Source organism: Artibeus jamaicensis, unplaced genomic scaffold, assembly GCF_021234435.1.
Source record: "Artibeus jamaicensis isolate MK-2021 breed Jamaican fruit bat unplaced genomic scaffold, CSHL_Jam_final scaffold_378, whole genome shotgun sequence".
Classification (NCBI taxonomy): domain Eukaryota; kingdom Metazoa; phylum Chordata; class Mammalia; order Chiroptera; family Phyllostomidae; genus Artibeus; species Artibeus jamaicensis.
In genome coordinates this window covers 3,229,678-3,257,459 of record NW_026522044.1, presented here as the reverse complement: position 1 = coordinate 3,257,459, position 27,782 = coordinate 3,229,678, and the positions used below count along the sequence as shown (strand labels likewise).

The 27,782-nt window shown below is 70.2% G+C and overlaps 1 protein-coding gene across 1 annotated transcript; it reads right to left on the bottom strand.

Annotated features, from left to right (window-relative positions):
* Nucleotides 1-389: 389 nt before the first annotated feature.
* LOC128626206 (collagen alpha-1(I) chain-like) lies at nt 390-27,536 on the bottom strand. Its single transcript, XM_053657441.1, has 10 exons — nt 27,152-27,536; nt 24,718-24,933; nt 21,399-21,614; nt 18,054-18,269; nt 14,725-14,940; nt 11,399-11,614; nt 8,082-8,297; nt 4,764-4,979; nt 1,457-1,672; nt 390-589 (listed from the first exon to the last, which is right to left on the bottom strand). Exons 1-10 carry the CDS (start codon nt 27,534-27,536, stop codon nt 390-392), a joined length of 2,313 nt encoding a protein of 770 aa, XP_053513416.1.
* Between the last annotated feature and the right edge of the window lie 246 nt (nt 27,537-27,782).

Below are 27,782 nucleotides of genomic sequence, written 5' to 3'. Positions count from 1 at the left end.
CCCCACCATCCCACCCCCACCCCCAGTGAGGGTCGTTCTCCTGCCCAGCTCTGCCAAAACGCATGGAAAACGCCCACCCCGGGCCGAGGCTGCCTGGCATCCAGGTGAGAGGAGAGACTGGGAGCAGGGGCCGGAAGCCGAAGGCCCTCAAACCAGAAGAGGGAGCCGGGGCAGAAGGAGCCCTACAGTCCCGGTGCCACCCCTCGGTCCGAGTCTCCAGGGTTGCAGCGCAGGCTTGTCACCGAGGCACCGGGCTGTACCTCCCTCGTGGGAGAGGACGGGAGGGCACAGGACATAGGAAAGGAGAGGTCATTGTGGAGGACACGGGAGCCCAGTGAGGAGCCCAGTGAGGTAGAGCCGTGGCCCCAGCCGGCCACACACGGGCAGACTTAGACCTTCTTGTCCACCGTCCAGCGGCAGGCCCTGAGCCTTGCCCGGGCTGCGAAGAGGAACGGCCCGGCCTGCACGCAGCCGCGCCGGCTGTCCAGGTCTCGAACCCGTGGCTGGCCCGCCCTCCCTCCGAGAGCCAGCGGGCAGGCCCTGGAAAGCCAGTTGGGGGCCTGAAGAGGCTCCCTCCGGCTGGCCGCGGCTGGGGTGACAGAGACAGCCCGTGTCCCTTGTGCCCCCTGCACCAGCCCCCCCCCCCCCCCCCAGACGTGCAGCCTGTCTGCCAAGGCCTGGACACTCGCCGCGTTTCAGTCTGGACCCCGGGGGCCACGACAGCCCCAACTCGGGAAGAAGTCCTGGGGTGGCTCGTCCCTGCCGGGCACGGGAGGAGGGGTGTTGGCAGGCAGGCCGGGGCCAAGGGGCGGGGGTGAATGGGTGGGGGTCAGTGGGGGCCGGCCCGGCACGGGCGCCGCTGGGCCGGCTGTTCCGGTGCCGCGGCCTGGCCGAAGACACGTGAGGACAACGGACGTCCAGCGCCTCGCTCCGAAGGTCGCCGTGCCTGTCAACCTAGGGCTCCTAGCCCCGTGTCGCGTCCTTCATCCGGGACCCGAGGCCACGCAGTGGCCCCTGGGCACCGGGACCCAGCGTCGCATGCGACAGGAAGTGCCAGCGGGGGGGAGCCCAGCCGGTGTTCCGTGCCAGCCAAAGACAGCCCAAAGCCCCTCTTCCCGGTCACCTGCCCCGCACCTGCACCCGGGGGACCCTGCGGGCCGAAATCCTGGCCTCCGGCGGGGGCGGAGCACGCGGAAAAGCCGCAGGCGGCCTGCGAAGCGCCGCCCCTGACCGGCCTCCAGGCCGCCCGGCCCGGCCGGCCGGCCCACCCCCGGCCTCCCGTTTCCCCGGTGGCCGGGTCGGAGGCCTCGGGTGGGGGCTCACCCCAGGGAGGCGTCCCCCCCCCCCCACCATGGACCTCTCCCCGGCCCCCAGGGCGAGGATCCAGGGTCAGAGCGCCCCTGCGTCCTCCAACCCGGAAGGAACCTGGGCGTGTTGCCGCGGTTGCTGGGGTTACCTGGGTTGCTAGGGAACAGGGCGCCCGCCGAGGCCACGCCCCCTCGGCCCCAACGGCCACCCCGGGCAGCTCCTTGGCCCAGCAGGGCCCCGGCCGGCGGGGCCGCCTCCGCCGCCCGGGTCGCGACCGGGGACACCCTGGAGGTGGGCTGGCGGCCGGCTTTGGCCTCCGGAGTCCTCTCCAGGCCCCGGAGCCACGGTGCCGGCCGCCGCAGGCCTTGGCCGCGACCGCCGGCAACGGGAGGCGGAGGACGAGCTCAGGAAGGCTGCCCTTGACCGCCCTGCTGCTCAGGAAACGCCCCGGGCCCTGACAGCCTGATCCGCCCGGACAGCCTGATCGCCCCCTCCGCCCTCGGTGCCTGAAAATGGGCCCAGTGAGAGGCCAGAAACCAACGGAGCCTTCCGGGCGGGGGTGGGCTCTCGTGGCCTGCTGGGGAGCCGTTGTCGCGGCCCAGGGCCTCCCTGGGCGCAGGAGGAAGGGCACTTAGGAAGGCGTCCACAGCACGACCTGCGTCCCCGGGGTGGGGGGGAACCTCGCTCCTGGCACGTGTCTCCCGGGCGGCCCAGTCCACCCACCCGGGGGAACCGGGGACCCTGTCACCACGACACTGCCCCCTGGTGGAAGCGTGTCTCTCTCTCCCAGGGGCGTCCTGGCCACCCTTCCCCAGACAAAATCGCCCATCTCCCGAAAACATCCTGAGATGATTTTCTCTTCTTTAGTGTGTCTGTATTCAATGGGTGGCCCAAGACAAGCCTCTTCTTCCTGTGTGGCCCACACACGCCCGAAGCTGGGAGAACCTCTGCTGGGGCTGGGGCTGGGGCTGGGGCTGGGGCTGGGGCTGGGGACCGCGCACTCCAGGCTCTCCCGAGGCCTTGATTGCCAGCTAGCCGCGCCACTGTCTGGCATCTGAACTTCCCCTCTTGCCCTGGCATCCCGGCCTGCCTCCTGCTCTCCCCTCAGGCCGCCTCAAGGGGCTCGAGGGCTCAGGAGCAGGCCGAAAGGGGGAGTAGGCCATTGTAGCGGATGGGGGGGCGCTGGCCGGGTGGCGGGGGTGGCCTGGGTCGCCCCACGCTCTCCGCCAGGGGTCTCCGGTAGTCACTGTCACTCTACCCTTGGGTGCCCCATTGTGTTGTGGGTGAGGTGGGGGCACGGCGGGAGCGGGCGGGGGTCCTGGGGACCCGCGGACAGACTGAGAGGCCCCATCCACACAGGGAGATGACCTCCTCTGTGAGGGCCGGTGGTTCACCAGCCCCACCAGGGTAACACCCCTTGTCACTCTGTCTCTACCCGATCAGCCCCAGCCAGCCAGCCAGCCAGCCGGCCGACCGGCCGGCCAGCCAGCCAGCCAGCCAGCCAGCCAACCCTCCTTTCCTTCACTCATTCATCATTTGGGCATCGCTCTTGCTTCCCCTCTTACATTCAGTGGTCCGTCCTTTCGTCGGAAAATACCGCCCTGGGTCTCACTACACAGTCTTGCTGTGGCTTGCTGGCCGGCTTGCCGGCCGGGCAGCCCAGGGAAAGTGCAGAGGGGAGGGCAGTCGGGATGAGGCCCAGGGACGGGGTCTGGAGAAGCCAAGGCTCGGGACCCAGGCCAACCCCCATCTCTGAGAGGGACAGGAGGAAGCTGCTCTGAAAGCGCCGGGGGGGGGGTATGGGCTGGAGGCTCTTAGGCCCCTCCGCCTTCCTCACCTGCGTAGGGAGCACTGGTTTAGCCCAGGGTGGGGGGAAGCCTCTCTGCGCTGATGCCCAGAGGCCTAAGAACCAAACGTGGGCGTGGGCGCGGGCCTGGGCCCGAACAACCAACACACACACACACACACACACACACACACACCCCCTGAAAACTGCCCCCACCATCCCACCCCCACCCCCAGTGAGGGTCGTTCTCCTGCCCAGCTCTGCCAAAACGCATGGAAAACGCCCACCCCGGGCCGAGGCTGCCTGGCATCCAGGTGAGAGGAGAGACTGGGAGCAGGGGCCGGAAGCCGAAGGCCCTCAAACCAGAAGAGGGAGCCGGGGCAGAAGGAGCCCTACAGTCCCGGTGCCACCCCTCGGTCCGAGTCTCCAGGGTTGCAGCGCAGGCTTGTCACCGAGGCACCGGGCTGTACCTCCCTCGTGGGAGAGGACGGGAGGGCACAGGACATAGGAAAGGAGAGGTCATTGTGGAGGACACGGGAGCCCAGTGAGGAGCCCAGTGAGGTAGAGCCGTGGCCCCAGCCGGCCACACACGGGCAGACTTAGACCTTCTTGTCCACCGTCCAGCGGCAGGCCCTGAGCCTTGCCCGGGCTGCGAAGAGGAACGGCCCGGCCTGCACGCAGCCGCGCCGGCTGTCCAGGTCTCGAACCCGTGGCTGGCCCGCCCTCCCTCCGAGAGCCAGCGGGCAGGCCCTGGAAAGCCAGTTGGGGGCCTGAAGAGGCTCCCTCCGGCTGGCCGCGGCTGGGGTGACAGAGACAGCCCGTGTCCCTTGTGCCCCCTGCACCAGCCCCCCCCCCCCCCCCCCCAGACGTGCAGCCTGTCTGCCAAGGCCTGGACACTCGCCGCGTTTCAGTCTGGACCCCGGGGGCCACGACAGCCCCAACTCGGGAAGAAGTCCTGGGGTGGCTCGTCCCTGCCGGGCACGGGAGGAGGGGTGTTGGCAGGCAGGCCGGGGCCAAGGGGCGGGGGTGAATGGGTGGGGGTCAGTGGGGGCCGGCCCGGCACGGGCGCCGCTGGGCCGGCTGTTCCGGTGCCGCGGCCTGGCCGAAGACACGTGAGGACAACGGACGTCCAGCGCCTCGCTCCGAAGGTCGCCGTGCCTGTCAACCTAGGGCTCCTAGCCCCGTGTCGCGTCCTTCATCCGGGACCCGAGGCCACGCAGTGGCCCCTGGGCACCGGGACCCAGCGTCGCATGCGACAGGAAGTGCCAGCGGGGGGGAGCCCAGCCGGTGTTCCGTGCCAGCCAAAGACAGCCCAAAGCCCCTCTTCCCGGTCACCTGCCCCGCACCTGCACCCGGGGGACCCTGCGGGCCGAAATCCTGGCCTCCGGCGGGGGCGGAGCACGCGGAAAAGCCGCAGGCGGCCTGCGAAGCGCCGCCCCTGACCGGCCTCCAGGCCGCCCGGCCCGGCCGGCCGGCCCACCCCCGGCCTCCCGTTTCCCCCGGGGGCCGGGTCGGAGGCCTCGGGTGGGGGCTCACCCCAGGGAGGCGTCCCCCCCCCCCCACCATGGACCTCTCCCCGGCCCCCAGGGCGAGGATCCAGGGTCAGAGCGCCCCTGCGTCCTCCAACCCGGAAGGAACCTGGGCGTGTTGCCGCGGTTGCTGGGGTTACCTGGGTTGCTAGGGAACAGGGCGCCCGCCGAGGCCACGCCCCCTCGGCCCCAACGGCCACCCCGGGCAGCTCCTTGGCCCAGCAGGGCCCCGGCCGGCGGGGCCGCCTCCGCCGCCCGGGTCGCGACCGGGGACACCCTGGAGGTGGGCTGGCGGCCGGCTTTGGCCTCCGGAGTCCTCTCCAGGCCCCGGAGCCACGGTGCCGGCCGCCGCAGGCCTTGGCCGCGACCGCCGGCAACGGGAGGCGGAGGACGAGCTCAGGAAGGCTGCCCTTGACCGCCCTGCTGCTCAGGAAACGCCCCGGGCCCTGACAGCCTGATCCGCCCGGACAGCCTGATCGCCCCCCTCCGCCCTCGGTGCCTGAAAATGGGCCCAGTGAGAGGCCAGAAACCAACGGAGCCTTCCGGGCGGGGGTGGGCTCTCGTGGCCTGCTGGGGAGCCGTTGTCGCGGCCCAGGGCCTCCCTGGGCGCAGGAGGAAGGGCACTTAGGAAGGCGTCCACAGCACGACCTGCGTCCCCGGGGTGGGGGGGAACCTCGCTCCTGGCACGTGTCTCCCGGGCGGCCCAGTCCACCCACCCGGGGGAACCGGGGACCCTGTCACCACGACACTGCCCCCTGGTGGAAGCGTGTCTCTCTCTCCCAGGGGCGTCCTGGCCACCCTTCCCCAGACAAAATCGCCCATCTCCCGAAAACATCCTGAGATGATTTTCTCTTCTTTAGTGTGTCTGTATTCAATGGGTGGCCCAAGACAAGCCTCTTCTTCCTGTGTGGCCCACACACGCCCGAAGCTGGGAGAACCTCTGCTGGGGCTGGGGCTGGGGCTGGGGCTGGGGCTGGGGCTGGGGCTGGGGCTGGGGACCGTCCAGGCTCTCCCGAGGCCTTGATTGCCAGCTAGCCGCGCCACTGTCTGGCATCTGAACTTCCCCTCTTGCCCTGGCATCCCGGCCTGCCTCCTGCTCTCCCCTCAGGCCGCCTCAAGGGGCTCGAGGGCTCAGGAGCAGGCCGAAAGGGGGAGTAGGCCATTGTAGCGGATGGGGGGCGCTGGCCGGGTGGCGGGGGTGGCCTGGGTCGCCCCACGCTCTCCGCCAGGGGTCTCCGGTAGTCACTGTCACTCTACCCTTGGGTGCCCCATTGTGTTGTGGGTGAGGTGGGGGCACGGCGGGAGCGGGCGGGGGGTCCTGGGGACCCGCGGACAGACTGAGAGGCCCCATCCACACAGGGAGATGACCTCCTCTGTGAGGGCCGGTGGTTCACCAGCCCCACCAGGGTAACACCCCTTGTCACTCTGTCTCTACCCGATCAGCCCCAGCCAGCCAGCCAGCCAGCCGGCCGACCGGCCGGCCAGCCAGCCAGCCAGCCAGCCAGCCAACCCTCCTTTCCTTCACTCATTCATCATTTGGGCATCGCTCTTGCTTCCCCTCTTACATTCAGTGGTCCGTCCTTTCGTCGGAAAATACCGCCCTGGGTCTCACTACACAGTCTTGCTGTGGCTTGCTGGCCGGCTTGCCGGCCGCGCAGCCCAGGGAAAGTGCAGAGGGGAGGGCAGTCGGGATGAGGCCCAGGGACGGGGTCTGGAGAAGCCAAGGCTCGGGACCCAGGCCAACCCCCATCTCTGAGAGGGACAGGAGGAAGCTGCTCTGAAAGCGCCGGGGGGGGGGGGGTATGGGCTGGAGGCTCTTAGGCCCCTCCGCCTTCCTCACCTGCGTAGGGAGCACTGGTTTAGCCCAGGGTGGGGGGAAGCCTCTCTGCGCTGATGCCCAGAGGCCTAAGAACCAAACGTGGGCGTGGGCGCGGGCCTGGGCCCGAACAACCAACACACACACACACACACACACACACACACACACCCCTGAAAACTGCCCCCACCATCCCACCCCCACCCCCAGTGAGGGTCGTTCTCCTGCCCAGCTCTGCCAAAACGCATGGAAAACGCCCACCCCGGGCCGAGGCTGCCTGGCATCCAGGTGAGAGGAGAGACTGGGAGCAGGGGCCGGAAGCCGAAGGCCCTCAAACCAGAAGAGGGAGCCGGGGCAGAAGGAGCCCTACAGTCCCGGTGCCACCCCTCGGTCCGAGTCTCCAGGGTTGCAGCGCAGGCTTGTCACCGAGGCACCGGGCTGTACCTCCCTCGTGGGAGAGGACGGGAGGGCACAGGACATAGGAAAGGAGAGGTCATTGTGGAGGACACGGGAGCCCAGTGAGGAGCCCAGTGAGGTAGAGCCGTGGCCCCAGCCGGCCACACACGGGCAGACTTAGACCTTCTTGTCCACCGTCCAGCGGCAGGCCCTGAGCCTTGCCCGGGCTGCGAAGAGGAACGGCCCGGCCTGCACGCAGCCGCGCCGGCTGTCCAGGTCTCGAACCCGTGGCTGGCCCGCCCTCCCTCCGAGAGCCAGCGGGCAGGCCCTGGAAAGCCAGTTGGGGGCCTGAAGAGGCTCCCTCCGGCTGGCCGCGGCTGGGGTGACAGAGACAGCCCGTGTCCCTTGTGCCCCCTGCACCAGCCCCCCCCCCCCCCCCAGACGTGCAGCCTGTCTGCCAAGGCCTGGACACTCGCCGCGTTTCAGTCTGGACCCCGGGGGCCACGACAGCCCCAACTCGGGAAGAAGTCCTGGGGTGGCTCGTCCCTGCCGGGCACGGGAGGAGGGGTGTTGGCAGGCAGGCCGGGGCCAAGGGGCGGGGGTGAATGGGTGGGGGTCAGTGGGGGCCGGCCCGGCACGGGCGCCGCTGGGCCGGCTGTTCCGGTGCCGCGGCCTGGCCGAAGACACGTGAGGACAACGGACGTCCAGCGCCTCGCTCCGAAGGTCGCCGTGCCTGTCAACCTAGGGCTCCTAGCCCCGTGTCGCGTCCTTCATCCGGGACCCGAGGCCACGCAGTGGCCCCTGGGCACCGGGACCCAGCGTCGCATGCGACAGGAAGTGCCAGCGGGGGGGAGCCCAGCCGGTGTTCCGTGCCAGCCAAAGACAGCCCAAAGCCCCTCTTCCCGGTCACCTGCCCCGCACCTGCACCCGGGGGACCCTGCGGGCCGAAATCCTGGCCTCCGGCGGGGGCGGAGCACGCGGAAAAGCCGCAGGCGGCCTGCGAAGCGCCGCCCCTGACCGGCCTCCAGGCCGCCCGGCCCGGCCGGCCGGCCCACCCCCGGCCTCCCGTTTCCCCCGGTGGCCGGGTCGGAGGCCTCGGGTGGGGGCTCACCCCAGGGAGGCGTCCCCCCCCCCCCCCACCATGGACCTCTCCCCGGCCCCCAGGGCGAGGATCCAGGGTCAGAGCGCCCCTGCGTCCTCCAACCCGGAAGGAACCTGGGCGTGTTGCCGCGGTTGCTGGGGTTACCTGGGTTGCTAGGGAACAGGGCGCCCGCCGAGGCCACGCCCCCTCGGCCCCAACGGCCACCCCGGGCAGCTCCTTGGCCCAGCAGGGCCCCGGCCGGCGGGGCCGCCTCCGCCGCCCGGGTCGCGACCGGGGACACCCTGGAGGTGGGCTGGCGGCCGGCTTTGGCCTCCGGAGTCCTCTCCAGGCCCCGGAGCCACGGTGCCGGCCGCCGCAGGCCTTGGCCGCGACCGCCGGCAACGGGAGGCGGAGGACGAGCTCAGGAAGGCTGCCCTTGACCGCCCTGCTGCTCAGGAAACGCCCCGGGCCCTGACAGCCTGATCCGCCCGGACAGCCTGATCGCCCCCTCCGCCCTCGGTGCCTGAAAATGGGCCCAGTGAGAGGCCAGAAACCAACGGAGCCTTCCGGGCGGGGGTGGGCTCTCGTGGCCTGCTGGGGAGCCGTTGTCGCGGCCCAGGGCCTCCCTGGGCGCAGGAGGAAGGGCACTTAGGAAGGCGTCCACAGCACGACCTGCGTCCCCGGGGTGGGGGGGAACCTCGCTCCTGGCACGTGTCTCCCGGGCGGCCCAGTCCACCCACCCGGGGGAACCGGGGACCCTGTCACCACGACACTGCCCCCCTGGTGGAAGCGTGTCTCTCTCTCCCAGGGGCGTCCTGGCCACCCTTCCCCAGACAAAATCGCCCATCTCCCGAAAACATCCTGAGATGATTTTCTCTTCTTTAGTGTGTCTGTATTCAATGGGTGGCCCAAGACAAGCCTCTTCTTCCTGTGTGGCCCACACACGCCCGAAGCTGGGAGAACCTCTGCTGGGGCTGGGGCTGGGGCTGGGGCTGGGGCTGGGGCTGGGGCTGGGGACCGTCCAGGCTCTCCCGAGGCCTTGATTGCCAGCTAGCCGCGCCACTGTCTGGCATCTGAACTTCCCCTCTTGCCCTGGCATCCCGGCCTGCCTCCTGCTCTCCCCTCAGGCCGCCTCAAGGGGCTCGAGGGCTCAGGAGCAGGCCGAAAGGGGGAGTAGGCCATTGTAGCGGATGGGGGGCGCTGGCCGGGTGGCGGGGGTGGCCTGGGTCGCCCCACGCTCTCCGCCAGGGGTCTCCGGTAGTCACTGTCACTCTACCCTTGGGTGCCCCATTGTGTTGTGGGTGAGGTGGGGGCACGGCGGGAGCGGGCGGGGGGTCCTGGGGACCCGCGGACAGACTGAGAGGCCCCATCCACACAGGGAGATGACCTCCTCTGTGAGGGCCGGTGGTTCACCAGCCCCACCAGGGTAACACCCCTTGTCACTCTGTCTCTACCCGATCAGCCCCAGCCAGCCAGCCAGCCAGCCGGCCGACCGGCCGGCCAGCCAGCCAGCCAGCCAGCCAGCCAACCCTCCTTTCCTTCACTCATTCATCATTTGGGCATCGCTCTTGCTTCCCCCTCTTACATTCAGTGGTCCGTCCTTTCGTCGGAAAATACCGCCCTGGGTCTCACTACACAGTCTTGCTGTGGCTTGCTGGCCGGCTTGCCGGCCGCGCAGCCCAGGGAAAGTGCAGAGGGGAGGGCAGTCGGGATGAGGCCCAGGGACGGGGTCTGGAGAAGCCAAGGCTCGGGACCCAGGCCAACCCCCATCTCTGAGAGGGACAGGAGGAAGCTGCTCTGAAAGCGCCGGGGGGGGGGGGGGGTATGGGCTGGAGGCTCTTAGGCCCCTCCGCCTTCCTCACCTGCGTAGGGAGCACTGGTTTAGCCCAGGGTGGGGGGAAGCCTCTCTGCGCTGATGCCCAGAGGCCTAAGAACCAAACGTGGGCGTGGGCGCGGGCCTGGGCCCGAACAACCAACACACACACACACACACACACACACACACACACCCCCCTGAAAACTGCCCCCCACCATCCCACCCCCACCCCCAGTGAGGGTCGTTCTCCTGCCCAGCTCTGCCAAAACGCATGGAAAACGCCCACCCCGGGCCGAGGCTGCCTGGCATCCAGGTGAGAGGAGAGACTGGGAGCAGGGGCCGGAAGCCGAAGGCCCTCAAACCAGAAGAGGGAGCCGGGGCAGAAGGAGCCCTACAGTCCCGGTGCCACCCCTCGGTCCGAGTCTCCAGGGTTGCAGCGCAGGCTTGTCACCGAGGCACCGGGCTGTACCTCCCTCGTGGGAGAGGACGGGAGGGCACAGGACATAGGAAAGGAGAGGTCATTGTGGAGGACACGGGAGCCCAGTGAGGAGCCCAGTGAGGTAGAGCCGTGGCCCCAGCCGGCCACACACGGGCAGACTTAGACCTTCTTGTCCACCGTCCAGCGGCAGGCCCTGAGCCTTGCCCGGGCTGCGAAGAGGAACGGCCCGGCCTGCACGCAGCCGCGCCGGCTGTCCAGGTCTCGAACCCGTGGCTGGCCCGCCCTCCCTCCGAGAGCCAGCGGGCAGGCCCTGGAAAGCCAGTTGGGGGCCTGAAGAGGCTCCCTCCGGCTGGCCGCGGCTGGGGTGACAGAGACAGCCCGTGTCCCTTGTGCCCCCTGCACCAGCCCCCCCCCCCCCCCCCCAGACGTGCAGCCTGTCTGCCAAGGCCTGGACACTCGCCGCGTTTCAGTCTGGACCCCGGGGGCCACGACAGCCCCAACTCGGGAAGAAGTCCTGGGGTGGCTCGTCCCTGCCGGGCACGGGAGGAGGGGTGTTGGCAGGCAGGCCGGGGCCAAGGGGCGGGGGTGAATGGGTGGGGGTCAGTGGGGGCCGGCCCGGCACGGGCGCCGCTGGGCCGGCTGTTCCGGTGCCGCGGCCTGGCCGAAGACACGTGAGGACAACGGACGTCCAGCGCCTCGCTCCGAAGGTCGCCGTGCCTGTCAACCTAGGGCTCCTAGCCCCGTGTCGCGTCCTTCATCCGGGACCCGAGGCCACGCAGTGGCCCCTGGGCACCGGGACCCAGCGTCGCATGCGACAGGAAGTGCCAGCGGGGGGGAGCCCAGCCGGTGTTCCGTGCCAGCCAAAGACAGCCCAAAGCCCCTCTTCCCGGTCACCTGCCCCGCACCTGCACCCGGGGGACCCTGCGGGCCGAAATCCTGGCCTCCGGCGGGGGCGGAGCACGCGGAAAAGCCGCAGGCGGCCTGCGAAGCGCCGCCCCTGACCGGCCTCCAGGCCGCCCGGCCCGGCCGGCCGGCCCACCCCCGGCCTCCCGTTTCCCCGGTGGCCGGGTCGGAGGCCTCGGGTGGGGGCTCACCCCAGGGAGGCGTCCCCCCCCCCCCACCATGGACCTCTCCCCGGCCCCCAGGGCGAGGATCCAGGGTCAGAGCGCCCCTGCGTCCTCCAACCCGGAAGGAACCTGGGCGTGTTGCCGCGGTTGCTGGGGTTACCTGGGTTGCTAGGGAACAGGGCGCCCGCCGAGGCCACGCCCCCTCGGCCCCAACGGCCACCCCGGGCAGCTCCTTGGCCCAGCAGGGCCCCGGCCGGCGGGGCCGCCTCCGCCGCCCGGGTCGCGACCGGGGACACCCTGGAGGTGGGCTGGCGGCCGGCTTTGGCCTCCGGAGTCCTCTCCAGGCCCCGGAGCCACGGTGCCGGCCGCCGCAGGCCTTGGCCGCGACCGCCGGCAACGGGAGGCGGAGGACGAGCTCAGGAAGGCTGCCCTTGACCGCCCTGCTGCTCAGGAAACGCCCCGGGCCCTGACAGCCTGATCCGCCCGGACAGCCTGATCGCCCCCTCCGCCCTCGGTGCCTGAAAATGGGCCCAGTGAGAGGCCAGAAACCAACGGAGCCTTCCGGGCGGGGGTGGGCTCTCGTGGCCTGCTGGGGAGCCGTTGTCGCGGCCCAGGGCCTCCCTGGGCGCAGGAGGAAGGGCACTTAGGAAGGCGTCCACAGCACGACCTGCGTCCCCGGGGTGGGGGGGAACCTCGCTCCTGGCACGTGTCTCCCGGGCGGCCCAGTCCACCCACCCGGGGGAACCGGGGACCCTGTCACCACGACACTGCCCCCTGGTGGAAGCGTGTCTCTCTCTCCCAGGGGCGTCCTGGCCACCCTTCCCCAGACAAAATCGCCCATCTCCCGAAAACATCCTGAGATGATTTTCTCTTCTTTAGTGTGTCTGTATTCAATGGGTGGCCCAAGACAAGCCTCTTCTTCCTGTGTGGCCCACACACGCCCGAAGCTGGGAGAACCTCTGCTGGGGCTGGGGCTGGGGGGGGGGCGGGGGCTGGGGCTGGGGCTGGGGCTGGGGCTGGGGACCGTCCAGGCTCTCCCGAGGCCTTGATTGCCAGCTAGCCGCGCCACTGTCTGGCATCTGAACTTCCCCTCTTGCCCTGGCATCCCGGCCTGCCTCCTGCTCTCCCCTCAGGCCGCCTCAAGGGGCTCGAGGGCTCAGGAGCAGGCCGAAAGGGGGAGTAGGCCATTGTAGCGGATGGGGGGCGCTGGCCGGGTGGCGGGGGTGGCCTGGGTCGCCCCACGCTCTCCGCCAGGGGTCTCCGGTAGTCACTGTCACTCTACCCTTGGGTGCCCCATTGTGTTGTGGGTGAGGTGGGGGCACGGCGGGAGCGGGCGGGGGTCCTGGGGACCCGCGGACAGACTGAGAGGCCCCATCCACACAGGGAGATGACCTCCTCTGTGAGGGCCGGTGGTTCACCAGCCCCACCAGGGTAACACCCCTTGTCACTCTGTCTCTACCCGATCAGCCCCAGCCAGCCAGCCAGCCAGCCGGCCGACCGGCCGGCCAGCCAGCCAGCCAGCCAGCCAGCCAACCCTCCTTTCCTTCACTCATTCATCATTTGGGCATCGCTCTTGCTTCCCCTCTTACATTCAGTGGTCCGTCCTTTCGTCGGAAAATACCGCCCTGGGTCTCACTACACAGTCTTGCTGTGGCTTGCTGGCCGGCTTGCCGGCCGCGCAGCCCAGGGAAAGTGCAGAGGGGAGGGCAGTCGGGATGAGGCCCAGGGACGGGGTCTGGAGAAGCCAAGGCTCGGGACCCAGGCCAACCCCCATCTCTGAGAGGGACAGGAGGAAGCTGCTCTGAAAGCGCCGGGGGGGGGGGGTATGGGCTGGAGGCTCTTAGGCCCCTCCGCCTTCCTCACCTGCGTAGGGAGCACTGGTTTAGCCCAGGGTGGGGGGAAGCCTCTCTGCGCTGATGCCCAGAGGCCTAAGAACCAAACGTGGGCGTGGGCGCGGGCCTGGGCCCGAACAACCAACACACACACACACACACACACACACACACACACACACACCCCTGAAAACTGCCCCCACCATCCCACCCCCACCCCCAGTGAGGGTCGTTCTCCTGCCCAGCTCTGCCAAAACGCATGGAAAACGCCCACCCCGGGCCGAGGCTGCCTGGCATCCAGGTGAGAGGAGAGACTGGGAGCAGGGGCCGGAAGCCGAAGGCCCTCAAACCAGAAGAGGGAGCCGGGGCAGAAGGAGCCCTACAGTCCCGGTGCCACCCCTCGGTCCGAGTCTCCAGGGTTGCAGCGCAGGCTTGTCACCGAGGCACCGGGCTGTACCTCCCTCGTGGGAGAGGACGGGAGGGCACAGGACATAGGAAAGGAGAGGTCATTGTGGAGGACACGGGAGCCCAGTGAGGAGCCCAGTGAGGTAGAGCCGTGGCCCCAGCCGGCCACACACGGGCAGACTTAGACCTTCTTGTCCACCGTCCAGCGGCAGGCCCTGAGCCTTGCCCGGGCTGCGAAGAGGAACGGCCCGGCCTGCACGCAGCCGCGCCGGCTGTCCAGGTCTCGAACCCGTGGCTGGCCCGCCCTCCCTCCGAGAGCCAGCGGGCAGGCCCTGGAAAGCCAGTTGGGGGCCTGAAGAGGCTCCCTCCGGCTGGCCGCGGCTGGGGTGACAGAGACAGCCCGTGTCCCTTGTGCCCCCTGCACCAGCCCCCCCCCCCCCCCCAGACGTGCAGCCTGTCTGCCAAGGCCTGGACACTCGCCGCGTTTCAGTCTGGACCCCGGGGGCCACGACAGCCCCAACTCGGGAAGAAGTCCTGGGGTGGCTCGTCCCTGCCGGGCACGGGAGGAGGGGTGTTGGCAGGCAGGCCGGGGCCAAGGGGCGGGGGTGAATGGGTGGGGGTCAGTGGGGGCCGGCCCGGCACGGGCGCCGCTGGGCCGGCTGTTCCGGTGCCGCGGCCTGGCCGAAGACACGTGAGGACAACGGACGTCCAGCGCCTCGCTCCGAAGGTCGCCGTGCCTGTCAACCTAGGGCTCCTAGCCCCGTGTCGCGTCCTTCATCCGGGACCCGAGGCCACGCAGTGGCCCCTGGGCACCGGGACCCAGCGTCGCATGCGACAGGAAGTGCCAGCGGGGGGGAGCCCAGCCGGTGTTCCGTGCCAGCCAAAGACAGCCCAAAGCCCCTCTTCCCGGTCACCTGCCCCGCACCTGCACCCGGGGGACCCTGCGGGCCGAAATCCTGGCCTCCGGCGGGGGCGGAGCACGCGGAAAAGCCGCAGGCGGCCTGCGAAGCGCCGCCCCTGACCGGCCTCCAGGCCGCCCGGCCCGGCCGGCCGGCCCACCCCCGGCCTCCCGTTTCCCCCGGTGGCCGGGTCGGAGGCCTCGGGTGGGGGCTCACCCCAGGGAGGCGCCCCCCCCCCCCCCACCATGGACCTCTCCCCGGCCCCCAGGGCGAGGATCCAGGGTCAGAGCGCCCCTGCGTCCTCCAACCCGGAAGGAACCTGGGCGTGTTGCCGCGGTTGCTGGGGTTACCTGGGTTGCTAGGGAACAGGGCGCCCGCCGAGGCCACGCCCCCTCGGCCCCAACGGCCACCCCGGGCAGCTCCTTGGCCCAGCAGGGCCCCGGCCGGCGGGGCCGCCTCCGCCGCCCGGGTCGCGACCGGGGACACCCTGGAGGTGGGCTGGCGGCCGGCTTTGGCCTCCGGAGTCCTCTCCAGGCCCCGGAGCCACGGTGCCGGCCGCCGCAGGCCTTGGCCGCGACCGCCGGCAACGGGAGGCGGAGGACGAGCTCAGGAAGGCTGCCCTTGACCGCCCTGCTGCTCAGGAAACGCCCCGGGCCCTGACAGCCTGATCCGCCCGGACAGCCTGATCGCCCCCTCCGCCCTCGGTGCCTGAAAATGGGCCCAGTGAGAGGCCAGAAACCAACGGAGCCTTCCGGGCGGGGGTGGGCTCTCGTGGCCTGCTGGGGAGCCGTTGTCGCGGCCCAGGGCCTCCCTGGGCGCAGGAGGAAGGGCACTTAGGAAGGCGTCCACAGCACGACCTGCGTCCCCGGGGTGGGGGGGGACCCTCGCTCCTGGCACGTGTCTCCCGGGCGGCCCAGTCCACCCACCCGGGGGAACCGGGGGACCCTGTCACCACGACACTGCCCCCTGGTGGAAGCGTGTCTCTCTCTCCCAGGGGCGTCCTGGCCACCCTTCCCCAGACAAAATCGCCCATCTCCCGAAAACATCCTGAGATGATTTTCTCTTCTTTAGTGTGTCTGTATTCAATGGGTGGCCCAAGACAAGCCTCTTCTTCCTGTGTGGCCCACACACGCCCGAAGCTGGGAGAACCTCTGCTGGGGCTGGGGCTGGGGCTGGGGCTGGGGCTGGGGCTGGGGCTGGGGCTGGGGCTGGGGCTGGGGACCGTCCAGGCTCTCCCGAGGCCTTGATTGCCAGCTAGCCGCGCCACTGTCTGGCATCTGAACTTCCCCTCTTGCCCTGGCATCCCGGCCTGCCTCCTGCTCTCCCCTCAGGCCGCCTCAAGGGGCTCGAGGGCTCAGGAGCAGGCCGAAAGGGGGAGTAGGCCATTGTAGCGGATGGGGGGCGCTGGCCGGGTGGCGGGGGTGGCCTGGGTCGCCCCACGCTCTCCGCCAGGGGTCTCCGGTAGTCACTGTCACTCTACCCTTGGGTGCCCCATTGTGTTGTGGGTGAGGTGGGGGCACGGCGGGAGCGGGCGGGGGTCCTGGGGACCCGCGGACAGACTGAGAGGCCCCATCCACACAGGGAGATGACCTCCTCTGTGAGGGCCGGTGGTTCACCAGCCCCACCAGGGTAACACCCCTTGTCACTCTGTCTCTACCCGATCAGCCCCAGCCAGCCAGCCAGCCAGCCGGCCGACCGGCCGGCCAGCCAGCCAGCCAGCCAGCCAGCCAACCCTCCTTTCCTTCACTCATTCATCATTTGGGCATCGCTCTTGCTTCCCCTCTTACATTCAGTGGTCCGTCCTTTCGTCGGAAAATACCGCCCTGGGTCTCACTACACAGTCTTGCTGTGGCTTGCTGGCCGGCTTGCCGGCCGCGCAGCCCAGGGAAAGTGCAGAGGGGAGGGCAGTCGGGATGAGGCCCAGGGACGGGGTCTGGAGAAGCCAAGGCTCGGGACCCAGGCCAACCCCCATCTCTGAGAGGGACAGGAGGAAGCTGCTCTGAAAGCGCCGGGGGGGGGGGGTATGGGCTGGAGGCTCTTAGGCCCCTCCGCCTTCCTCACCTGCGTAGGGAGCACTGGTTTAGCCCAGGGTGGGGGGAAGCCTCTCTGCGCTGATGCCCAGAGGCCTAAGAACCAAACGTGGGCGTGGGCGCGGGCCTGGGCCCGAACAACCAACACACACACACACACACACACACACACACACACACACCCCTGAAAACTGCCCCCACCATCCCACCCCCACCCCCAGTGAGGGTCGTTCTCCTGCCCAGCTCTGCCAAAACGCATGGAAAACGCCCACCCCGGGCCGAGGCTGCCTGGCATCCAGGTGAGAGGAGAGACTGGGAGCAGGGGCCGGAAGCCGAAGGCCCTCAAACCAGAAGAGGGAGCCGGGGCAGAAGGAGCCCTACAGTCCCGGTGCCACCCCTCGGTCCGAGTCTCCAGGGTTGCAGCGCAGGCTTGTCACCGAGGCACCGGGCTGTACCTCCCTCGTGGGAGAGGACGGGAGGGCACAGGACATAGGAAAGGAGAGGTCATTGTGGAGGACACGGGAGCCCAGTGAGGAGCCCAGTGAGGTAGAGCCGTGGCCCCAGCCGGCCACACACGGGCAGACTTAGACCTTCTTGTCCACCGTCCAGCGGCAGGCCCTGAGCCTTGCCCGGGCTGCGAAGAGGAACGGCCCGGCCTGCACGCAGCCGCGCCGGCTGTCCAGGTCTCGAACCCGTGGCTGGCCCGCCCTCCCTCCGAGAGCCAGCGGGCAGGCCCTGGAAAGCCAGTTGGGGGCCTGAAGAGGCTCCCTCCGGCTGGCCGCGGCTGGGGTGACAGAGACAGCCCGTGTCCCTTGTGCCCCCTGCACCAGCCCCCCCCCCCCCCCAGACGTGCAGCCTGTCTGCCAAGGCCTGGACACTCGCCGCGTTTCAGTCTGGACCCCGGGGGCCACGACAGCCCCAACTCGGGAAGAAGTCCTGGGGTGGCTCGTCCCTGCCGGGCACGGGAGGAGGGGTGTTGGCAGGCAGGCCGGGGCCAAGGGGCGGGGGTGAATGGGTGGGGGTCAGTGGGGGCCGGCCCGGCACGGGCGCCGCTGGGCCGGCTGTTCCGGTGCCGCGGCCTGGCCGAAGACACGTGAGGACAACGGACGTCCAGCGCCTCGCTCCGAAGGTCGCCGTGCCTGTCAACCTAGGGCTCCTAGCCCCGTGTCGCGTCCTTCATCCGGGACCCGAGGCCACGCAGTGGCCCCTGGGCACCGGGACCCAGCGTCGCATGCGACAGGAAGTGCCAGCGGGGGGGGAGCCCAGCCGGTGTTCCGTGCCAGCCAAAGACAGCCCAAAGCCCCTCTTCCCGGTCACCTGCCCCGCACCTGCACCCGGGGGACCCTGCGGGCCGAAATCCTGGCCTCCGGCGGGGGCGGAGCACGCGGAAAAGCCGCAGGCGGCCTGCGAAGCGCCGCCCCTGACCGGCCTCCAGGCCGCCCGGCCCGGCCGGCCGGCCCACCCCCGGCCTCCCGTTTCCCCGGTGGCCGGGTCGGAGGCCTCGGGTGGGGGCTCACCCCAGGGAGGCGTCCCCCCCCCCCACCATGGACCTCTCCCCGGCCCCCAGGGCGAGGATCCAGGGTCAGAGCGCCCCTGCGTCCTCCAACCCGGAAGGAACCTGGGCGTGTTGCCGCGGTTGCTGGGGTTACCTGGGTTGCTAGGGAACAGGGCGCCCGCCGAGGCCACGCCCCCTCGGCCCCAACGGCCACCCCGGGCAGCTCCTTGGCCCAGCAGGGCCCCGGCCGGCGGGGCCGCCTCCGCCGCCCGGGTCGCGACCGGGGACACCCTGGAGGTGGGCTGGCGGCCGGCTTTGGCCTCCGGAGTCCTCTCCAGGCCCCGGAGCCACGGTGCCGGCCGCCGCAGGCCTTGGCCGCGACCGCCGGCAACGGGAGGCGGAGGACGAGCTCAGGAAGGCTGCCCTTGACCGCCCTGCTGCTCAGGAAACGCCCCGGGCCCTGACAGCCTGATCCGCCCGGACAGCCTGATCGCCCCCTCCGCCCTCGGTGCCTGAAAATGGGCCCAGTGAGAGGCCAGAAACCAACGGAGCCTTCCGGGCGGGGGTGGGCTCTCGTGGCCTGCTGGGGAGCCGTTGTCGCGGCCCAGGGCCTCCCTGGGCGCAGGAGGAAGGGCACTTAGGAAGGCGTCCACAGCACGACCTGCGTCCCCGGGGTGGGGGGGGAACCTCGCTCCTGGCACGTGTCTCCCGGGCGGCCCAGTCCACCCACCCGGGGGAACCGGGGACCCTGTCACCACGACACTGCCCCCTGGTGGAAGCGTGTCTCTCTCTCCCAGGGGCGTCCTGGCCACCCTTCCCCAGACAAAATCGCCCATCTCCCGAAAACATCCTGAGATGATTTTCTCTTCTTTAGTGTGTCTGTATTCAATGGGTGGCCCAAGACAAGCCTCTTCTTCCTGTGTGGCCCACACACGCCCGAAGCTGGGAGAACCTCTGCTGGGGCTGGGGCTGGGGCTGGGGCTGGGGCTGGGGCTGGGGCTGGGGCTGGGGCTGGGGCTGGGGCTGGGGCTGGGGACCGTCCAGGCTCTCCCGAGGCCTTGATTGCCAGCTAGCCGCGCCACTGTCTGGCATCTGAACTTCCCCTCTTGCCCTGGCATCCCGGCCTGCCTCCTGCTCTCCCCTCAGGCCGCCTCAAGGGGCTCGAGGGCTCAGGAGCAGGCCGAAAGGGGGAGTAGGCCATTGTAGCGGATGGGGGGCGCTGGCCGGGTGGCGGGGGTGGCCTGGGTCGCCCCACGCTCTCCGCCAGGGGTCTCCGGTAGTCACTGTCACTCTACCCTTGGGTGCCCCATTGTGTTGTGGGTGAGGTGGGGGCACGGCGGGAGCGGGCGGGGGTCCTGGGGACCCGCGGACAGACTGAGAGGCCCCATCCACACAGGGAGATGACCTCCTCTGTGAGGGCCGGTGGTTCACCAGCCCCACCAGGGTAACACCCCTTGTCACTCTGTCTCTACCCGATCAGCCCCAGCCAGCCAGCCAGCCAGCCGGCCGACCGGCCGGCCAGCCAGCCAGCCAGCCAGCCAGCCAACCCTCCTTTCCTTCACTCATTCATCATTTGGGCATCGCTCTTGCTTCCCCTCTTACATTCAGTGGTCCGTCCTTTCGTCGGAAAATACCGCCCTGGGTCTCACTACACAGTCTTGCTGTGGCTTGCTGGCCGGCTTGCCGGCCGCGCAGCCCAGGGAAAGTGCAGAGGGGAGGGCAGTCGGGATGAGGCCCAGGGACGGGGTCTGGAGAAGCCAAGGCTCGGGACCCAGGCCAACCCCCATCTCTGAGAGGGACAGGAGGAAGCTGCTCTGAAAGCGCCGGGGGGGGGGGGGGTATGGGCTGGAGGCTCTTAGGCCCCTCCGCCTTCCTCACCTGCGTAGGGAGCACTGGTTTAGCCCAGGGTGGGGGGAAGCCTCTCTGCGCTGATGCCCAGAGGCCTAAGAACCAAACGTGGGCGTGGGCGCGGGCCTGGGCCCGAACAACCAACACACACACACACACACACACACACACACACACCCCCCTGAAAACTGCCCCCACCATCCCACCCCCACCCCCAGTGAGGGTCGTTCTCCTGCCCAGCTCTGCCAAAACGCATGGAAAACGCCCACCCCGGGCCGAGGCTGCCTGGCATCCAGGTGAGAGGAGAGACTGGGAGCAGGGGCCGGAAGCCGAAGGCCCTCAAACCAGAAGAGGGAGCCGGGGCAGAAGGAGCCCTACAGTCCCGGTGCCACCCCTCGGTCCGAGTCTCCAGGGTTGCAGCGCAGGCTTGTCACCGAGGCACCGGGCTGTACCTCCCTCGTGGGAGAGGACGGGAGGGCACAGGACATAGGAAAGGAGAGGTCATTGTGGAGGACACGGGAGCCCAGTGAGGAGCCCAGTGAGGTAGAGCCGTGGCCCCAGCCGGCCACACACGGGCAGACTTAGACCTTCTTGTCCACCGTCCAGCGGCAGGCCCTGAGCCTTGCCCGGGCTGCGAAGAGGAACGGCCCGGCCTGCACGCAGCCGCGCCGGCTGTCCAGGTCTCGAACCCGTGGCTGGCCCGCCCTCCCTCCGAGAGCCAGCGGGCAGGCCCTGGAAAGCCAGTTGGGGGCCTGAAGAGGCTCCCTCCGGCTGGCCGCGGCTGGGGTGACAGAGACAGCCCGTGTCCCTTGTGCCCCCTGCACCAGCCCCCCCCCCCCCCCCAGACGTGCAGCCTGTCTGCCAAGGCCTGGACACTCGCCGCGTTTCAGTCTGGACCCCGGGGGCCACGACAGCCCCAACTCGGGAAGAAGTCCTGGGGTGGCTCGTCCCTGCCGGGCACGGGAGGAGGGGTGTTGGCAGGCAGGCCGGGGCCAAGGGGCGGGGGGTGAATGGGTGGGGGTCAGTGGGGGCCGGCCCGGCACGGGCGCCGCTGGGCCGGCTGTTCCGGTGCCGCGGCCTGGCCGAAGACACGTGAGGACAACGGACGTCCAGCGCCTCGCTCCGAAGGTCGCCGTGCCTGTCAACCTAGGGCTCCTAGCCCCGTGTCGCGTCCTTCATCCGGGACCCGAGGCCACGCAGTGGCCCCTGGGCACCGGGACCCAGCGTCGCATGCGACAGGAAGTGCCAGCGGGGGGGAGCCCAGCCGGTGTTCCGTGCCAGCCAAAGACAGCCCAAAGCCCCTCTTCCCGGTCACCTGCCCCGCACCTGCACCCGGGGGGACCCTGCGGGCCGAAATCCTGGCCTCCGGCGGGGGCGGAGCACGCGGAAAAGCCGCAGGCGGCCTGCGAAGCGCCGCCCCTGACCGGCCTCCAGGCCGCCCGGCCCGGCCGGCCGGCCCACCCCCGGCCTCCCGTTTCCCCCGGTGGCCGGGTCGGAGGCCTCGGGTGGGGGCTCCCCCCCGGGAGGCGTCCCCCCCCCCCCCACCATGGACCTCTCCCCGGCCCCCAGGGCGAGGATCCAGGGTCAGAGCGCCCCTGCGTCCTCCAACCCGGAAGGAACCTGGGCGTGTTGCCGCGGTTGCTGGGGTTACCTGGGTTGCTAGGGAACAGGGCGCCCGCCGAGGCCACGCCCCCTCGGCCCCAACGGCCACCCCGGGCAGCTCCTTGGCCCAGCAGGGCCCCGGCCGGCGGGGCCGCCTCCGCCGCCCGGGTCGCGACCGGGGACACCCTGGAGGTGGGCTGGCGGCCGGCTTTGGCCTCCGGAGTCCTCTCCAGGCCCCGGAGCCACGGTGCCGGCCGCCGCAGGCCTTGGCCGCGACCGCCGGCAACGGGAGGCGGAGGACGAGCTCAGGAAGGCTGCCCTTGACCGCCCTGCTGCTCAGGAAACGCCCCGGGCCCTGACAGCCTGATCCGCCCGGACAGCCTGATCGCCCCCTCCGCCCTCGGTGCCTGAAAATGGGCCCAGTGAGAGGCCAGAAACCAACGGAGCCTTCCGGGCGGGGGTGGGCTCTCGTGGCCTGCTGGGGAGCCGTTGTCGCGGCCCAGGGCCTCCCTGGGCGCAGGAGGAAGGGCACTTAGGAAGGCGTCCACAGCACGACCTGCGTCCCCGGGGTGGGGGGGAACCTCGCTCCTGGCACGTGTCTCCCGGGCGGCCCAGTCCACCCACCCGGGGGAACCGGGGACCCTGTCACCACGACACTGCCCCCCTGGTGGAAGCGTGTCTCTCTCTCCCAGGGGCGTCCTGGCCACCCTTCCCCAGACAAAATCGCCCATCTCCCGAAAACATCCTGAGATGATTTTCTCTTCTTTAGTGTGTCTGTATTCAATGGGTGGCCCAAGACAAGCCTCTTCTTCCTGTGTGGCCCACACACGCCCGAAGCTGGGAGAACCTCTGCTGGGGCTGGGGCTGGGGCTGGGGCTGGGGCTGGGGCTGGGGCTGGGGCTGGGGCTGGGGACCGTCCAGGCTCTCCCGAGGCCTTGATTGCCAGCTAGCCGCGCCACTGTCTGGCATCTGAACTTCCCCTCTTGCCCTGGCATCCCGGCCTGCCTCCTGCTCTCCCCTCAGGCCGCCTCAAGGGGCTCGAGGGCTCAGGAGCAGGCCGAAAGGGGGAGTAGGCCATTGTAGCGGATGGGGGGCGCTGGCCGGGTGGCGGGGGTGGCCTGGGTCGCCCCACGCTCTCCGCCAGGGGTCTCCGGTAGTCACTGTCACTCTACCCTTGGGTGCCCCATTGTGTTGTGGGTGAGGTGGGGGCACGGCGGGAGCGGGCGGGGGTCCTGGGGACCCGCGGACAGACTGAGAGGCCCCATCCACACAGGGAGATGACCTCCTCTGTGAGGGCCGGTGGTTCACCAGCCCCACCAGGGTAACACCCCTTGTCACTCTGTCTCTACCCGATCAGCCCCAGCCAGCCAGCCAGCCAGCCGGCCGACCGGCCGGCCAGCCAGCCAGCCAGCCAGCCAGCCAACCCTCCTTTCCTTCACTCATTCATCATTTGGGCATCGCTCTTGCTTCCCCTCTTACATTCAGTGGTCCGTCCTTTCGTCGGAAAATACCGCCCTGGGTCTCACTACACAGTCTTGCTGTGGCTTGCTGGCCGGCTTGCCGGCCGCGCAGCCCAGGGAAAGTGCAGAGGGGAGGGCAGTCGGGATGAGGCCCAGGGACGGGGTCTGGAGAAGCCAAGGCTCGGGACCCAGGCCAACCCCCATCTCTGAGAGGGACAGGAGGAAGCTGCTCTGAAAGCGCCGGGGGGGGGGGGGTATGGGCTGGAGGCTCTTAGGCCCCTCCGCCTTCCTCACCTGCGTAGGGAGCACTGGTTTAGCCCAGGGTGGGGGGAAGCCTCTCTGCGCTGATGCCCAGAGGCCTAAGAACCAAACGTGGGCGTGGGCGCGGGCCTGGGCCCGAACAACCAACACACACACACACACACACACACACACACACACCCCTGAAAACTGCCCCCACCATCCCACCCCCACCCCCAGTGAGGGTCGTTCTCCTGCCCAGCTCTGCCAAAACGCATGGAAAACGCCCACCCCGGGCCGAGGCTGCCTGGCATCCAGGTGAGAGGAGAGACTGGGAGCAGGGGCCGGAAGCCGAAGGCCCTCAAACCAGAAGAGGGAGCCGGGGCAGAAGGAGCCCTACAGTCCCGGTGCCACCCCTCGGTCCGAGTCTCCAGGGTTGCAGCGCAGGCTTGTCACCGAGGCACCGGGCTGTACCTCCCTCGTGGGAGAGGACGGGAGGGCACAGGACATAGGAAAGGAGAGGTCATTGTGGAGGACACGGGAGCCCAGTGAGGAGCCCAGTGAGGTAGAGCCGTGGCCCCAGCCGGCCACACACGGGCAGACTTAGACCTTCTTGTCCACCGTCCAGCGGCAGGCCCTGAGCCTTGCCCGGGCTGCGAAGAGGAACGGCCCGGCCTGCACGCAGCCGCGCCGGCTGTCCAGGTCTCGAACCCGTGGCTGGCCCGCCCTCCCTCCGAGAGCCAGCGGGCAGGCCCTGGAAAGCCAGTTGGGGGCCTGAAGAGGCTCCCTCCGGCTGGCCGCGGCTGGGGTGACAGAGACAGCCCGTGTCCCTTGTGCCCCCTGCACCAGCCCCCCCCCCCCCCCCCAGACGTGCAGCCTGTCTGCCAAGGCCTGGACACTCGCCGCGTTTCAGTCTGGACCCCGGGGGCCACGACAGCCCCAACTCGGGAAGAAGTCCTGGGGTGGCTCGTCCCTGCCGGGCACGGGAGGAGGGGTGTTGGCAGGCAGGCCGGGGCCAAGGGGCGGGGGGTGAATGGGTGGGGGTCAGTGGGGGCCGGCCCGGCACGGGCGCCGCTGGGCCGGCTGTTCCGGTGCCGCGGCCTGGCCGAAGACACGTGAGGACAACGGACGTCCAGCGCCTCGCTCCGAAGGTCGCCGTGCCTGTCAACCTAGGGCTCCTAGCCCCGTGTCGCGTCCTTCATCCGGGACCCGAGGCCACGCAGTGGCCCCTGGGCACCGGGACCCAGCGTCGCATGCGACAGGAAGTGCCAGCGGGGGGGAGCCCAGCCGGTGTTCCGTGCCAGCCAAAGACAGCCCAAAGCCCCTCTTCCCGGTCACCTGCCCCGCACCTGCACCGGGGGACCCTGCGGGCCGAAATCCTGGCCTCCGGCGGGGGCGGAGCACGCGGAAAAGCCGCAGGCGGCCTGCGAAGCGCCGCCCCTGACCGGCCTCCAGGCCGCCCGGCCCGGCCGGCCGGCCCACCCCCGGCCTCCCGTTTCCCCGGTGGCCGGGTCGGAGGCCTCGGGTGGGGGCTCACCCCAGGGAGGCGTCCCCCCCCCCACCATGGACCTCTCCCCGGCCCCCAGGGCGAGGATCCAGGGTCAGAGCGCCCCTGCGTCCTCCAACCCGGAAGGAACCTGGGCGTGTTGCCGCGGTTGCTGGGGTTACCTGGGTTGCTAGGGAACAGGGCGCCCGCCGAGGCCACGCCCCCTCGGCCCCAACGGCCACCCCGGGCAGCTCCTTGGCCCAGCAGGGCCCCGGCCGGCGGGGCCGCCTCCGCCGCCCGGGTCGCGACCGGGGACACCCTGGAGGTGGGCTGGCGGCCGGCTTTGGCCTCCGGAGTCCTCTCCAGGCCCCGGAGCCACGGTGCCGGCCGCCGCAGGCCTTGGCCGCGACCGCCGGCAACGGGAGGCGGAGGACGAGCTCAGGAAGGCTGCCCTTGACCGCCCTGCTGCTCAGGAAACGCCCCGGGCCCTGACAGCCTGATCCGCCCGGACAGCCTGATCGCCCCCTCCGCCCTCGGTGCCTGAAAATGGGCCCAGTGAGAGGCCAGAAACCAACGGAGCCTTCCGGGCGGGGGTGGGCTCTCGTGGCCTGCTGGGGAGCCGTTGTCGCGGCCCAGGGCCTCCCTGGGCGCAGGAGGAAGGGCACTTAGGAAGGCGTCCACAGCACGACCTGCGTCCCCGGGGTGGGGGGGGAACCTCGCTCCTGGCACGTGTCTCCCGGGCGGCCCAGTCCACCCACCCGGGGGGAACCGGGGACCCTGTCACCACGACACTGCCCCCTGGTGGAAGCGTGTCTCTCTCTCCCAGGGGCGTCCTGGCCACCCTTCCCCAGACAAAATCGCCCATCTCCCGAAAACATCCTGAGATGATTTTCTCTTCTTTAGTGTGTCTGTATTCAATGGGTGGCCCAAGACAAGCCTCTTCTTCCTGTGTGGCCCACACACGCCCGAAGCTGGGAGAACCTCTGCTGGGGCTGGGTGGGGCTGGGGCTGGGGCTGGGGCTGGGGCTGGGGCTGGGGCTGGGGCTGGGGACCGTCCAGGCTCTCCCGAGGCCTTGATTGCCAGCTAGCCGCGCCACTGTCTGGCATCTGAACTTCCCCTCTTGCCCTGGCATCCCGGCCTGCCTCCTGCTCTCCCCTCAGGCCGCCTCAAGGGGCTCGAGGGCTCAGGAGCAGGCCGAAAGGGGGAGTAGGCCATTGTAGCGGATGGGGGGCGCTGGCCGGGTGGCGGGGGTGGCCTGGGTCGCCCCACGCTCTCCGCCAGGGGTCTCCGGTAGTCACTGTCACTCTACCCTTGGGTGCCCCATTGTGTTGTGGGTGAGGTGGGGGCACGGCGGGAGCGGGCGGGGGTCCTGGGGACCCGCGGACAGACTGAGAGGCCCCATCCACACAGGGAGATGACCTCCTCTGTGAGGGCCGGTGGTTCACCAGCCCCACCAGGGTAACACCCCTTGTCACTCTGTCTCTACCCGATCAGCCCCAGCCAGCCAGCCAGCCAGCCGGCCGACCGGCCGGCCAGCCAGCCAGCCAGCCAGCCAGCCAACCCTCCTTTCCTTCACTCATTCATCATTTGGGCATCGCTCTTGCTTCCCCTCTTACATTCAGTGGTCCGTCCTTTCGTCGGAAAATACCGCCCTGGGTCTCACTACACAGTCTTGCTGTGGCTTGCTGGCCGGCTTGCCGGCCGCGCAGCCCAGGGAAAGTGCAGAGGGGAGGGCAGTCGGGATGAGGCCCAGGGACGGGGTCTGGAGAAGCCAAGGCTCGGGACCCAGGCCAACCCCCATCTCTGAGAGGGACAGGAGGAAGCTGCTCTGAAAGCGCCGGGGGGGGGGGGGTATGGGCTGGAGGCTCTTAGGCCCCTCCGCCTTCCTCACCTGCGTAGGGAGCACTGGTTTAGCCCAGGGTGGGGGGAAGCCTCTCTGCGCTGATGCCCAGAGGCCTAAGAACCAAACGCGGGCGTGGGCGCGGGCCTGGGCCCGAACAACCAACACACACACACACACACACACACACACACACCCCTGAAAACTGCCCCCACCATCCCACCCCCACCCCCAGTGAGGGTCGTTCTCCTGCCCAGCTCTGCCAAAACGCATGGAAAACGCCCACCCCGGGCCGAGGCTGCCTGGCATCCAGGTGAGAGGAGAGACTGGGAGCAGGGGCCCTCCCAGTTCCCCCAGCGGCTACAATGGCCCCCTGCCCCTTTGGGCTGGCTCCTGAGCCCTGGAGCACCCCCCCCCCACCCCCACCCGGAGGCCGCCCGATGGGAGCAGGCCTAAGGAGGCCAGGATGCCAGGACAAGACGGGAAGTCCAGATGCCCGCGTCACGGCTAGATGGGAACCAATGTCTCCGGACGGCCAGGCTTGTTGCCCTCCCCCCCCCCCCCCCCCCACACACACAAACAGCACCGTGGTGTGGTCATCCACCCCTCCCCGAGAAACCTCCGGGGACCTGGGAAGCAGAGGGGTCCCTGTCCCTGGGTCACTTGGGAAGAAGAGGGGTTGTCTCGGGGCACACGTTCAATAGACAGACACTCAGGGAATGGAAAACAGCTCCTAGTATCTTGAGGGCATGTGCGATGTTGTGTTGGGAAGCACCGATAGCCATCCCGGGCGGCACGCGGGCCCCGGGGTGGGACAACCGTGGCAGAGACACCCGCGCCCCAGTGGGCAGTGAGGTGACGACAGGGTGCCCGTTCCCCGGGTGGGCTGGGCTGCTCGGGGAGACGCGCAGAGGGGTCCCCTGGATGCCCGCAGTGTGGTGGACGCCTCTGGGGGTGCCTTCCTCCTCCGCGCCAGGAGGCCCAAGGCCGGGACGGCGGCTCCTGGACTCGCGGGCGCTGGCCGCCACCCCCCCACCCCCGCCGCCGCTTGGAAAGCCTGGGCGGCTTCTGGCGCCTCGCTTGGCCTTTTTCAGGCACACAGGGCGGAGGGAGCGGCCGGGCTGTCCGGGTGGCAGGCATTTCTGGAGCAGCAGTGCCATCAAGCGGAATGCTTTTCAGCTCGGCGGCCGCACCCGGCTCCTGGCGGGGCCGGCGCAGGGCTTGCCGCGCAGGCTCGGTGGCTCGGGGGCCTGCGGAGGGCCTCCCGCCAGCCCACCTCCTCCGGGTTGTGCCCCGAAGCGATCCGGGCGGTGAAAGTGGCCCAGCTTGGGCCCCGCTGGACCCCGGGGGGTGCCCGGGTCCCCCGGAGGCTGAGGGGGCGTGGCCTCGGCCGGCGCCATGTTCCC

Excerpts from the sequence above, each read along its gene's own strand:
- LOC128626206 (XM_053657441.1), bottom strand. The coding sequence starts at position 27,536 with ATGGCACTGCTGCTCCAGAAATGCCTGCCACCCGGACAGCCCGGCCGC. Across the intron at positions 18,270-21,398 it reads CCTGTTCCCTAGCAACCCAG|GCCTGCGGCGGCCGGCACCG; the intron begins GTAACCCCAGCA and ends GTCGCGGCCAAG. Across the intron at positions 590-1,456 it reads CCTGTTCCCTAGCAACCCAG|CCGCGGCCAGCCGGAGGGAG; the intron begins GTAACCCCAGCA and ends CTGTCACCCCAG.